Source organism: Populus euphratica, unplaced genomic scaffold (genome assembly GCF_000495115.2).
Source record: "Populus euphratica unplaced genomic scaffold, PopEup_1.0 scaffold1.1, whole genome shotgun sequence".
Lineage (NCBI taxonomy): Eukaryota > Viridiplantae > Streptophyta > Magnoliopsida > Malpighiales > Salicaceae > Populus > Populus euphratica.
In genome coordinates, this window is record NW_011499845.1 from 2,291,035 (window position 1) to 2,304,276 (window position 13,242).

The 13,242-nt window shown below is 37.5% G+C and overlaps 3 protein-coding genes across 8 annotated transcripts; all 3 read right to left on the reverse strand.

The window, feature by feature from the left end:
• Window positions 1–19: 19 nt before the first annotated feature.
• Window positions 20–2,910, reverse strand: LOC105112241 (ARM repeat superfamily protein). Of its 3 annotated transcripts, none has more exons than XM_011008060.1 (7): window positions 2,626–2,910; window positions 2,459–2,534; window positions 2,257–2,364; window positions 2,077–2,175; window positions 1,460–1,585; window positions 880–1,038; window positions 20–531 (listed from the first exon to the last, which is right to left on the reverse strand). In XM_011008060.1, the coding sequence occupies exons 1-6, from the start codon at window positions 2,641–2,643 to the stop codon at window positions 893–895; spliced, it is 573 nt and encodes a 190-aa protein (XP_011006362.1). In that variant the 5' UTR covers window positions 2,644–2,910; the 3' UTR covers window positions 20–531; window positions 880–892. The 3 variants fall into 3 exon arrangements, with proteins under 3 accessions (XP_011006362.1, XP_011006289.1, XP_011006205.1); XM_011007987.1 differs by having other exon boundaries at window positions 20–528; window positions 877–1,038; XM_011007903.1 differs by lacking the exon at window positions 20–531 and having other exon boundaries at window positions 667–1,038.
• Window positions 2,911–3,307: 397 nt separating this feature from the next.
• On the reverse strand, window positions 3,308–6,948 carry LOC105112423 (Nop53 protein). The gene is made up of 12 exons (XM_011008160.1): window positions 6,680–6,948; window positions 6,238–6,416; window positions 6,099–6,147; window positions 5,961–5,986; window positions 5,597–5,677; window positions 5,399–5,509; window positions 5,189–5,286; window positions 4,663–4,782; window positions 4,438–4,560; window positions 4,106–4,172; window positions 3,904–3,989; window positions 3,308–3,609 (listed from the first exon to the last, which is right to left on the reverse strand). The coding sequence occupies exons 1-12, from the start codon at window positions 6,846–6,848 to the stop codon at window positions 3,603–3,605; spliced, it is 1,116 nt and encodes a 371-aa protein (XP_011006462.1). The 5' UTR covers window positions 6,849–6,948; the 3' UTR covers window positions 3,308–3,602.
• Window positions 6,949–7,655: 707 nt separating this feature from the next.
• Window positions 7,656–13,239, reverse strand: HCF109 (high chlorophyll fluorescent 109). Of its 4 annotated transcripts, none has more exons than XR_839817.1 (8): window positions 12,892–13,239; window positions 12,573–12,656; window positions 11,889–12,109; window positions 10,770–10,973; window positions 10,266–10,481; window positions 8,707–8,893; window positions 8,368–8,556; window positions 8,096–8,187 (listed from the first exon to the last, which is right to left on the reverse strand). XR_839817.1 is itself a non-coding variant. In XM_011008384.1 (7 exons), exons 1-7 carry the CDS (start codon window positions 13,067–13,069, stop codon window positions 7,883–7,885), a joined length of 1,395 nt encoding a protein of 464 aa, XP_011006686.1. In that variant the 5' UTR covers window positions 13,070–13,236; the 3' UTR covers window positions 7,656–7,882. The 4 variants fall into 4 exon arrangements, 2 of the variants coding, with proteins under 2 accessions (XP_011006686.1, XP_011006754.1); XR_839822.1 differs by having other exon boundaries at window positions 8,100–8,187; window positions 8,306–8,556; XM_011008384.1 differs by lacking the exon at window positions 8,368–8,556 and having other exon boundaries at window positions 7,656–8,187; window positions 12,892–13,236.
• Window positions 13,240–13,242: the final 3 nt, after the last annotated feature.

Consider the following 13,242-nt stretch of genomic DNA (forward strand, 5'->3'; position numbering starts at 1 on the left):
AACAGAAGATCAAGTTTGCGTTGAAAAATAACATATGAGATTGCGTCATTTGATTCATTACAACTCCTGGCCTCTAATGTGAGAGAGCATTGACCCAGGATTTAAAAACTGGAGTGGGTAAGATGATAATCCAAACATTCTTGAATCAGATTCATATATCATTGTGAATAAAAAAAGAGAGAGATTTCATATGACAAGAAAATTGGAAGAAAATTTTTTAGACACAGGAAGGGGGGTGAATCAGAGCTTTCCAAATTCCAACAGATTGGAACAAATGCCGAATTGCATTTGATAATGTATGAACTTGCAAAGAATCCTGAACCATACAGTGTTAATTGATAAAAGAACAAGATTAGAATAATACTTCCATTTTACCATCTGAATAGAGGGTTGACGATGACAGCTTTCCAAATTCCAACAAAGCAGCTGTCCACGCCCATGCATAACTCCAGCACCAATGAACATACCCATTTCTGGCGAGCATATCGAACAGTTCACACAAAATAATTGGGGGGGCCTGTGCCGAGTACTACTTGCCTGGCAAACCAAACTAAGCTACTCAAACACAAAATAATTGGGGGGACCTTGCCTGGCAAACCAAACTAAGCTACTCAAAGTATGAATGCAATTACAACTGCGCAGAACAACTATTTGCTAGCGACTCCATGAGTTCATGATACGTGAACCCTATGAGGCATAGCATTAAAAACATGTTTATCAAAGGGGAAAAGGTTGACGTGAGAAAAAACTTCAGTTTGTATTACATTAAAAAAGGATGCACTGTGTTTTCATTCCTTGTAAATTCTAATCTCTCCAAGATATCAAAATGACTCTTTGACCTGGCCGCACTTCAAGCCTACAAGGGAAAGGTTTAAGACATTGAACAAATTACTTAAGATGAGTTCTCATATTTCAGATCCTGGAACCTCTTCAGCAAGCTAGCCTTGAATTTCTCAATTTCTGCTTCCTCAGAGGAATCTGGGACAGACTTAACCACCGATATTGCCCCAGCAAGGTGTAAAGCTCCTAGAGCTTCATCTGCAGTTCCAAAACATAAGTGGTAAGTTCCAGTAACTCTTGGCAGCAATTGTGCTGTCATTTACTTTCATGGACGTTGCAACGTCCTTGAACACTCAAATATGTAAATTGAGCCCAAAAAAAATCACACCTAAGGAATTTTAAAATCCTCAGAACAAGGAGTCGAGATTAGAAAAATCTAATGGATTTAAGAGTGCAATATTCTTTATTGTTTTAAACATTTCTTATATTGGAAACATGAACTCCAATTTGTGTTCTTAACCTGCTTTTGTTCATCAACCACAGTCGTTTCCTTTTATTGGCAAATCAAATTTTTATGTTGCTAAAGTATCCCTGATTTATGATTTGATATTGATACCTGAGATCCATAAGAAAAGGAATATAAAGTACAATCCAATGAACGCAAATATTTTGATGTAACCTGACTGTGAGAGGGCAGCAAGAGCTTTCAAAGCTGCTTTCCTGGTGCGGTCATCTTTTGCAGCTTCCAGCATGATCAACAACTCTTGAGCCCCACCTATCTCCACTATTTTCATCCTTCTTTCATCTAGAATCAAGAAGAAGAATAAGCAGGGCATACACGTGAGAATTTGTAAATAAAATGGATCTTCAAACCACATCCCTCATGCCAAGCTAATTCAATCAAAACTAGACATCCTCTATAGTGTCGCCACTTCTAAAAATCATAAAATGCCCTTCGTTTAAACCCAGCAAAAACACTCAACAGACACCCTGTAGTTCACTACTTCACTATGGGTCGCCACTTCTAAAAATCATAAAATGACCTTCGTTTAAACCCAGCAAAAACACTCAATTACAACAGTCATGAGAAAAGAAGGGTCTAATAGAAATATTCGACACAGATTTCAGAAGATGCAATCAGTGGATTTACAGGTACAACCCGATTCATCACCAAATGCTTGCACTTTAATTACAAGAGATGAATAAAGGTCCACAATCACAAACCACATCAACTTAAAACAAGCAGCTCGTAATTTATAGACAAGAACTCTTTCAGAGTAATAAAGAGGTGGTTACCATCAATGGCGAAACGGGCTAGTCTAGAAGCTCCACTTCTTTTAAAGAAGGGATCTTTAACGTGCAAAAGCGAAACCGACTGTCGCAACATATTATCTCCTGTAAAGAGGAAGCAAGCAAACAATGTCAAATCTATGAATACTGAAAACAAAGGCCAAACCAGCACTGTGTTTGGCATACCCATGTAAGGAAAGAACTGATAACCAACAAAGGCTGCGGTCCCGACAAAGATTGATTTCAGCAACCATCCAATTTTCCTCTCAGCATCTTCTTCAATGGATAGCTCATCTGCAAATTTAGAATTACCCGTTAATACTTGTAACTAACTAACTAAACAATAAAAATAATTAACCATAACAAAAATGAGGGAGAGAAAGAAGACCTCTTTTACTGAATGGTGATGGGGATGATGAGAAGTGGCGAGATGGAACATTTCGAGGATTAAAACGACACAAATACTGCACCACAGTATTAGAAAATAACGAAACAAATAGTTTGAGTGACTGAACGGCATGAGATTTGATTTCTTAAGAAGAAGGAAAGCATTACGTTCTTAAGCGCGCGCATGATGCTGCTGCTGCTAGTGGGTGTGAGAGACCTCTCCACTTCTCTCAATCAAAACCCAGGCACGGGCAGGTCCTCTGTGTGTTTTTCCTTTTTTGTTGCCCTCTGCGACAGCGTCTCACCTGGTTAAGTGAAACAAAAAAAATAAAAAATATATGTATATATACGAAATGGCCTGGTAGAAGAGATTAATCGACTAAATCTAGCGATCACAATCCTACGGCGTCGTCTGCAGAGCTTCAGATTCTCCTTTCTAAGATAAATATTTTTTTTTCTCGAAAGATTATTTGTTCTATACCTGAAGTTATTTATTCACTTTTGAATCAAATCAAAAGTGAAAACCGCAAAGCAGCAGCAGGTCATTTTCAGGGTATCATAAATCTCGTTGCCCTTTGAGGTGAAGTTCAAAGATATTTCAATCTCTTGTAATTTCTAAAATGCTCTTTAAATCCCACTTCCTTTTCCCTAAAAAGTTACAGCTTATAGTTATTATTTTTTTCAGAAGAATAAAGAAGTGGGGGAAGGTTCCATCTTCACGAGTGAAGGATAGTGAATAGGAGAAAAAACCCTAGTTCCAATAGCGATGATGATGAGTAACCGTGGGGAATTATCATCCATCAGCTCAATCGCGCTTGGAAGGTATTGCGATGTGAAAAGAAAAAATAAATAAATAACAAACTACACTGCATTCTCTTGCTTCGATTATAAATAATCTATTTCTTCAATAATAGGCAAACGCAGAACAATTTAACTTGGTACATGACTCCGTCTGAAAGTAAGTCAAAATTTGCTTGAAAGTAGTAATAAACTCAATAACATAGGCCAAAATCTTCAGTATCAGGATGTAAAGCTATCCCTTCGTCATCAAAAGGTCGCTTTCTTCTCGTACTTTAATGCCATGAGGTACACCTAAGCCTCGGTAAAAGCTACCAAGGAATCCCTACCGATGAAACCACCACTTTCTACTTCCTGTCCAGAAATACGAAACAGATCAATTCAATAAGACATCGACATTTAATATAGGAAGCATAACAACGTTGGAACAAAGAGCTTAAAAATTTTGCAAATAAAAGAAGTGGCAAACTCCATAATCTGTCAAGCAAGACAGGCCATGTGATCTGTACTCTTTTGAAAAGTAATAGACAGTATGGAGCCTGCCGGGAAACAGGGAAAGACCAATCTGAGTAAGATATATAAAAGATGCACGTGCATTTGAGAAATCATAAGCTGCTCAAAATGCAATCCTGCAACTCATAAACTAACCTTTTGGTTTTGGTTTTGGCTGTTGGAACAACCAATCCTCTTTTCTCCAGGCTTTTAAATCGATCCTTTACTAAGGTGCAGCAACCCTTTAATCAAAAACAGGAGGAGGAAAGATAATTTCCTTCAGTTTCCATCCAACCTTAAAGCAAATGAAAAATCTGATAAATAAACAGAGAACAACAGAAGAGAAAAATGAGATGACCTTTATTTTCCGGAGGGATCCAGTAATCTCTTCAGATAACGGTACTTGAATAGGGGCAGGCTCAAACCTGAAATACCGGTTGCAATTAGTTTTGCAGTGGTTGAGATTAATATTCTCAGATAAAAGTGGAAATAGAGACACAAATCAATTTAACAAGACACCTTAAACTTTCGAATTTTCTTGATTCCCAACTAAATAAAACGTTTCTTTAATGCCTTAACATCTCCAACTTGAGTGAGTCCCGAAAAAACAAAATAAAGAAAGTTCACTGATCTGTTTGCTCTCCCAACCAGCACTAGAATATAAAAATTTTAACATCAAGCCAAACATACTTGTGCCTTCCCAGGCGAGGTGGACGCGCCTTTAGTCTTTCTTGCTTAGCCACTATTCTCCGGATGTTTCTCTTATGCTTCTCCTCATCCTCTTTTGCTATTTCCTGAATGATATCTGGCAAACTGAAATCAAGAAGCCAAACAACAGTTAGATTATATCCTTATGGGAATCTATCTCACTTGAAAAGCACCTTTCTCAATATAAAAAAAAAACTGCTTTCCTACCTGTCAATTCCTTTAGAAAGTTTCTGTTTCTTCTTGACTTCTGCTTCTTTTTTCTCCTGCTCTTTACGCCTTGCTCTCTTATTCAACTCAACTCGTGTCACCCTCTTTGTTTGAGTGGGCCTGCACAGCGGTCATTAAGACAGAAAGAAGTCATGTGATTGAATATTGAGGACATTAGTAAAACCCACCCAATTTCTTGGTCTAAGGAAATTTAGAAAACAAAAGCAACAACAGGAGCCTCAATCAAAACTAGTTGGGTCAGGTATATGGATCCTTTCCCACCATTCAGCTCGATCATCCACACAAGAACAATTAGAGCAAAAGAAATCAAATAAATTCAACTACGTCTAGCATGATAATTCTATTAAAGAAATATTTTTTTTATTTACAATTATTTAATAATAATTGTACATAATCCTAGGCACCCCAATAATATAGATCCATGCCCTCATAATCTGTGCGGGCATGATGTGATATGTACATATATCATTCCAGCCATGGTCATATAAGGTTAAATTAAGCTGACCTTTGCTCTTGTGCAGAATCCTCATTCTCATTCAAGATCTCTTCATCGGTGTCATCACCATCACCATCATTCCCATTATCCGCATCAAGAAAGTACATCTGACAAATTGTGTATATTTTAAGAGAAGGCACACAAAATGCAAAAGTGCAACATGTTCACGCACAATGTTCACAGTGAACAATAAAAGCAAATAGAACACGAGATTCTTACATCTTCTTCATCAATTACTTGTCCAGGAACAGTTAAAGGGACAGGCTGAGGTCCCAGCTCATTTTGATAAACTTTCTGCATTTCTGTTGCAACAGCTTGAGCCAAAGAATCCTGGGTTGAATTCAAAGAAATACAGCATTTGAATTTGGAAGGTTCAACATAGGAAATACATCTGATCACTAATGCAGATCAAATTACCTGATGAGCTTCAAATGAAGGATTGAATGAGCATCCTGGAGGCTCAACTTCCACAGCTGGAATAACTGAAGGTTTGGATATCTGTCATCAATCAGATAACAGTAAGGCCTCATAAAAAGGAAAAATCCGGACAGTGCCAATATCAAATCGAGTACTGCTTATGTGTTTCTACATTTCTACGGAGCAAAATGGGATCCACTAGCATCAAATTCATAGAAAGACGCCCTTGTAAACAGTGAAGCAGCACAGTACATTCATTCCTTCTCAAATCATATGTCACAGGATATATGTGGCAGTGGCAAATCAACAGGCATGCATAAAAGCCAATCATACAGGAAGTTAAATCATAAAAAGCATTAGGTACCTTTCTAGCTATGGCATCGCATTCGCCTGCAACAGTGTCGGAAAGAACCAAACACAAAAAAACTCATTATTTGCAAATGCCAAACTGACAGAAAAACAGGAAGAAAAAGAAAAGCCAAACCAGGTCGTTACAAATCACCTTCTTTTTCCCATATATCAGCCATCTCTGAACCCAAAACAGCACCATCCTAGAGCAAAAAAAATACAAACACAATCAATCCCACACTATCCATAAGAGCATAAAATCATAACAACTCTATCCTCGCGCAATTGCTCACCTTGGAACCATCTTGAGTCGCATCTTTTGCTTCAGAATCTTTCTTATTCTTATTGTTTTTCTTGCATCTCTTCAGCGAAGATGAGGGCACCGCTTGAACAAAAGGGTTTTTCTGCAGCACACTGTCGCACCGAAGCACTTTCTCCCTGTGTTTCTCAATTTTCCGCTTCACAGAAAGATCTGTGAACGACAAAAGGCAGAGATTAGGGACAAAACAAGCAATCAATAATTAAACAGAACAATAACAGGATAGGAAAACGCCCTTTAATTAAAAGGAACGAAGAGATTGACGAACAAAAATACAGGCATGAAATCTTAGACTAGCTTAAACTAAAGCATAACAGCACAAGTTGGGATTTAATGGTGAAATTCAACAATCAAAATTGGAAACCGTTAAGCAATGAGTCTGGTTATCAAATCACGGAGAAGGATAAAAAGCGAACCTTTGGATTTGTCGACGAAGAAGAGGGAGTCGGTTTCGACATGTGCAAGAGAGCCGCCAGTAAGAGCGTCTTTTGTTGATTTCTCGAAGAAATTATCGATGTCTTCTGTGCTAATGTTCGCTCTCCATGCTTTCTTTCCTTTTCTTGAGGTTTTCGCTTTCTTCCCCATCTCTCTCTAACACCCTCTGTGCGTGGCCGTGCTTGTGTTTGTGCTTTGGCTTCCACCCGTCTTTGCTTGGGCAGATGAAAGGGAGGCGGATTTGCAAAATATCGACAGTGCCGTTTATATACCTAACCTGCTTGACACGACGTCGTTTCTCAGTGGACAGAACGACGACGTCCTTCCCGTGCTTCTTGTTCCTGGAAGAATGCTAATTCAACCCCTTCTTTTTCCTAATTAACTCCTTTTTTATTATTATTATTCCTTTTGATTTTTATCTAATTTATTTTTGTTGAGGGTTAATCTATTCTCACTTTGGTTTTCAACCTTCAAATTAAAATTTGTATTTCATTTGTTGTCAACTGGTTGAATCTTACAGCAGGTGATCTACACCTATGTAATTTAACCATATGATCTACCAATATAACGCATTTACGAAAAAAAAAAAAAAAAAATCTATCAAAATCGAATTGGAAAAATTAATGCTGTCAGGCTAGAAAAGAGTATAAGTCATTAATTACCACAGCAATATCTTCTTCTTTTTATCTTAATTTTAAAAATATTTTCAAATCAATTTTACATGCTGAAACTAAAATATTTTTCAGTTAGATTTTATAAAAATTGATGCATTTATAAAAAGAAATATATCACATGATTTACTTAATAATTTTCATTTGTTAGTTAAATCCCTGATTCCGGCACTCGTAGACAAGGCCCAAATACCGAATGTTGCTGAGGAAGGGCCTAAAACACTAACAATTAAAGCCTTCCTAAAGGCCCATACAACAACGAAGTACAGCCCACAGAAACTGTGACTTTCTGATGAATGACGATGATATTATGACATATATAGCTGGGTCCTCGATCCCAGCTACGAGTATTCAACCAGGTTATAGCTGGCCACGCTAATCTGATTTTGTTTTGATATACAAACATTTCCCTTTGATACCCCAGTTCTTTATACAAAAAATTATATTACTTCAGAAGATAGAAACTGCTGCATGGCTAACTGATCAGTAGCTTCCCATGGAGTTGTTTATGTGTCAATTAGGCTCACTTGCAGATAGTGTCATACTGTATTTGTGCTTGAGGTAAGCTCTGATGAAGGGATCCAATTCGCCATCCATTACAGAAGCAATATCTGATGTCTCATGTCCTGTCCGGACGTCTTTGACGAGTTTGTATGGATGGAATACATAGTTTCTTATCTGTTGGCCCCATTCTGCCTTCACTGCATCTCCCCTTATTTGCTTGATTTCAGATGCTCGTTGTTCTTCAGCTATGACCAATAGTTTCGCTTTTAACCGGCTTAGAGCCTTGATCTTGTTTGATAGCTGGGATCTCTCTTCTGCAAGGCAGCAAGGAAATGCCATCAGTTTTGGAATTGTACGCACTACAAAAGCAAGAAATTCTAGATGACAAAGAAGCCTGTCAGCACTGCAAAGTTCAAATGGAAAATTTGATACCCAAATGAAAGAGAAATTGCATTGCTAGAGTGTGGCATACAGATCAGCAGTCTAACTCTAACCAGTGAAAACGTGTAAAAACTTCTCTTCTCAATCAGTAACGAGGTCTATTGACCCTCCCTATCAAACCTTTACTTTACACACTACTGGGACGCTTCTCCGTGTGCTCCCGCTCCCCCTTCCCCAACCAAGTATCCTGTCTTCCCAGCTGATTTAGCACCTTAAGCTAGTGGGAGGTGATGATGTGTACACTGCATCTCACGGCTGAATATTTATGTTCACAACTTTGGATCTTTTTGAGCCTTTGCTTTTTTCTTAATAAACTAATTCCACTACTTCCCTTCAAGGTTACGACTTTTTAAGAGAGAACCAACAAAAGAATTTAGGGGCACAAACCATACCTGTGCAGCGAACGGCTACACCAGTGGGAATGTGAGTTATCCTGACAGCAGTTTCAAGCTTGTTTACATTCTGCCCTCCTTTCCCACCTGCCCTTGAAGTACTAATTTCCAGGTCCTCCTCAGGTAGTTCAACGTCCATCGACTCTTCAGGAAGTAGAGGCATGACTTCAACACCAGAAAAACTGGTCTGCACTTAAAACTGCATGTTAGAACATACACGTGGATCATTGAAAGAGAGGAAGAACCAAATTCCATTCGGAATCTTCTTATATCACTGACTTTTCTCAATCAATATGTCATCCTAAATTTCATTTTATCTCCTTGAACAGATCCTGAAATTTCAATTGCTAATCTTTCATCTGCTTCCAATGATGTCTGGAGTTACCAAAAAACTATTCAAGATTTGGTATAAATCATGGAAAGCATGCATAAAGCACAATACCATGACTGCAAGAGAAACTAATAGAACATTTTGATCGTGTTTTGAAAACCACGAGTACATGAAACTGCTTGTTAATCACATCGCCAGGGTATATTGATAATTCTTTCTACGATACATTAGTGGAACTCCAGAATATGAGAGAAACTCATTTTTTTAGGTCAATGCCATGTCTAAACGGCATGACTTCACACTTATGTTCAACTGATAACTAGATAACTTATGTCATGAGAAACATGACAAGTGGGAAAAAGGTGTGGTGATTCAAATTCAATTTTCATCTACATGCCATTTAATGAGTGGTTTTTCCCTTTAAAAGTAGGCAATGTAACTAATTGAAGGTAGAGTTGAGATGCAATCAGAAAATAGCCATCACCGCATCTAAGTCATGAACTTATAGGGTACGTTTGTTTTGCAGAAAGGAACACATTTTTCTAATGGAAATATTTTCATGCAAAATGAGTTATTTTCCATTATTCGAATGAATCAAGAAAAATATTTTCTAACAAAATAAACTATTTTTCATTTATGGTTTTTGAATGATGGTGATAAGACTTGAAAACTTGAACTTGCAATATTTGTGATAAAGATGGTGGTGGTGGTAATGATAGTCATAGAACGATGGGTGTTATAGGAGTGATGATAATTGCAATAATGGTGAAATTACGGTTACTTTAATAACAAAACAAAGTGGTTGGTGGTGGAGACGACAACAACAATGATGGTGGTGGTGGTTATTATTATATTGTTGTTAGAAGGTTATGGTGAGATGGTGATGAAATAATGATTACATTTATAATAAGATGATGGCTAGTGGCGATGTGGTTATGGCGACGGTGGTGATAGAGGGTTGTGGTGGGATGATTACAAAATGGTGTTTACAGTAGTAATAGGATGGTGGTTGCGGGGTTGGTGGTTGCCGGCAAATATCTTGAGTTGATGGTGCAAAGAAAAATATTCTACCCTCCTTGAGAAGGTTAAAATATTTTCCTTTGATAGGCACTATTCAAGAGTTCAATGGAAAGTATTTTCTGTTCTATTTCCCACTAAAAAATGGAGGAAAATATTTTCCATGCCCCCAAGTTCATCATTCTCTTGAAGAAAAAAAATTCGAAGTTACCTGACGAAGACCTTTGGAATTAAAAGGAGATTGCCGCACAATTCTGTGTGTTCCCTTCTCCCCAGACAGATAGCCATAAGCATAACGGCCTTCAACTTCAACTGTGGCTGATTTAATCCCAGCTTCCTCTCCTGGTGAGCTTTCAACCACCTTTGTCTTGTATCGTTGTTTCTCTCCCCATCTCACATACATCCTGAGAAGCATGTCAGCCCAGTCCTACACTGGAAATGATGAGAGAATTTTACACAAGAAAAAGCAATAATATGCATTGATGTTCAATAATCTTTAGAACCCAGCGCCTTCCTGGCACATCCCAGTTTCAAACCAGGGACACACCTCTTCTGATATTGGAGCTGTCACAGATAATAGCAATTTTGAAGAAGTAGATGAATTTGGACACCATTCAATCCAGCATAAAGAAAACAACAACATTTCAATCTGACTGATCTGAAGAGAGAAAACTCCATGTTTTACCATTGCCTTTTACATGCAATGACTCGTTACCTGTGCATCTGTACCGCCAGCACCAGCTGTGATGGATAGAACAGCACCTTCTTTATCATAAGGACCAGAAAGAAGTTGAGTCAACTCATACTTATCCAATGCCTTATTTAATTCTTTAATGATCCCAGTTGCCTCTTCTAGAAATCCAGCATCTGTGGAGTCCATCTCCTCTGTTAATTTAACTATAGTTTCAGCCTCTTCAACCTGCACCAATGAGATGTGCATATAACACCATATCCAGAAACATTTAAGGCCAAATCAACTTTTCAGTCATTGGCATGTCACTTTTTATTAAATTTCAACTGTATCTATATATAAAAAAGCATCTCATCTTAGAATCCAGATACAACAATCAGAACCCCCATTTTTCCCAAATATAATGCCACACTCTATAACATCATATAATATACATACAAGCATATCAATGACACTCAACTGAACCAACTAGTTGAAACGCTAGTTTTCAGAAAAAAGTTTGTAGCAAACTATTCTTCTTACTCATTCCCATCACCAGCACAATCTATTTTTAAATAGCTAGTATTCCCTCATTCATGTAGCTCTTCACACACAATCTAAACTCCAGTTTATTGGCCTGCATCAACTACAAAGATTACAAAATAACACGTAAACCCCGACGAGGCTCATTCTGTTGGTGACAAAACAACGACATAAGAAGTCTAGGAAAGTATTTATTTTCTCACAAATTATACATGCATTTCTCATATTTACTCGTCAAAATTATCAGCACCAGACCTTTTTAATCAAATTATTGAAACATATATTCATTAGATCAAATGTTAAATCATAATATATCTACAATCTACACATACTTGTAATGTTTTTCCCCTCAAAAGGGACTGCTAGTGAGTTACACATTTAGGGGACAGCTACTATTGAACAACTCAGTGCTTAGAGAACAACTTTTCAACACATTTGATTTTCCCCAACACAAATAGCCAAAGTCAATTATGTGAAAAGGTGCATTACTTGTTATTCTCGTGGGAAAATGTATTTCATATCTCACCAATGTTTACTTAATTAATGACCAATCTATATTCTTAACTGAGTGGCAATAATTGAAAAGCAACTGTGATGCTTTCCAAAAGAAAAGATTTGGACCTTGGTTTTGAATTCTGTAAGCAACTTTATCTTATCTTTCACATCGGTCAGGGCCAGCAGGGTTTCTTGAGCTTTAGCACGGTCATCCCAGAGGGAGCTATCAGCTGCTTTAGATTCCAAATCTGCAAGTTCTTGTTCTAATAGATGCAGACCGGAAGAAGCTCTCATCTCTTCAACACGCTGTGAGGCAGTTTCGACATCCTTCCTTAAGCTATAGAAATCTGTTAGAAATGTTAACATTGTAAACAGACATTTTGATGGGCCTCTTAATAAATCACACAAGATAAAGTCCTATTGTTATTTCATGATATATGTTAAAATGGCAGTAGCAACTTTAGTTTGAAGCTCCGCCCCTTCCAAGTGCCACTTTACTCTAGATTTTCTCAGAAACGGTGGCTAAGAATCATTGGAAATTGGATATTGCAAGTGACAAGGTCACAAGACTACTGCTAGTATATGCTCAAGCATAATAATTTTACCAAATGCATCGCCATGTTTGTCCTTGCTGATTGTAAAACCAATGGTTAAAGAATCAACAAAGACACGCAGGGAAAATATTGAAGAAAAGTTATCAATTTCAATACCCTATAATAGAACAACCATACCATAAGAACAATTATGCATTTTCTCCTATATTCTAAACTTAAAAGCAAAAATAACTGGCTTGAAATGATCATAAAAAACCTTGCATTGCCCATTCTCTGGTATCGGTATCGGTATCCGTATCAGTTCCAATTTTCAACTGGCTGTCTGGTGTGGCATATATAACTACATCCAAACCATACAAATATCAATTAAAAAAAACACTAAATATTACCAGAATCAGTGATTTAAAAACCATCACACTGTATCGCACTACACAATACAAACATGATAGTAAATAAAACCCATTAGAATTCAGAGCAAATTAAACAACCCCACGAAACCAGAACTTAAATAGAGAAATAAAGACCACTAAGAATAAGAAACACACAGAGTGAAAACTGTATTGAAATTAACGTACCAGAAGAAAAGGAGCGAGAAGGGGCAGAGAATAGTGAAGAGAGCAATGGAAACATGGTAGAGTTAGAAGGAGAAAAGGAGGCCTTGTGTTGAAACAAAAATGAAGGTCTTGATGGTGGTGCTAAAAGCACAGTAGCACTGGAGCTACTGCATAAATTGCGAACTAGAATGCCCTCCATGCCACCTCAATTCAGACCAACCTTTATAACTATCAACAGTCTGTTGAGAACCGAATGCCTCTTTCTTTCTTTCTCTCGATGCTTGTTGCTCAATCCTGTTTTCTTACTTCTGTTTCAGTTTCAAGAGGATAAGACCAGTGCCTTTCAATTAAATCTCTTTATTCACAATTAAG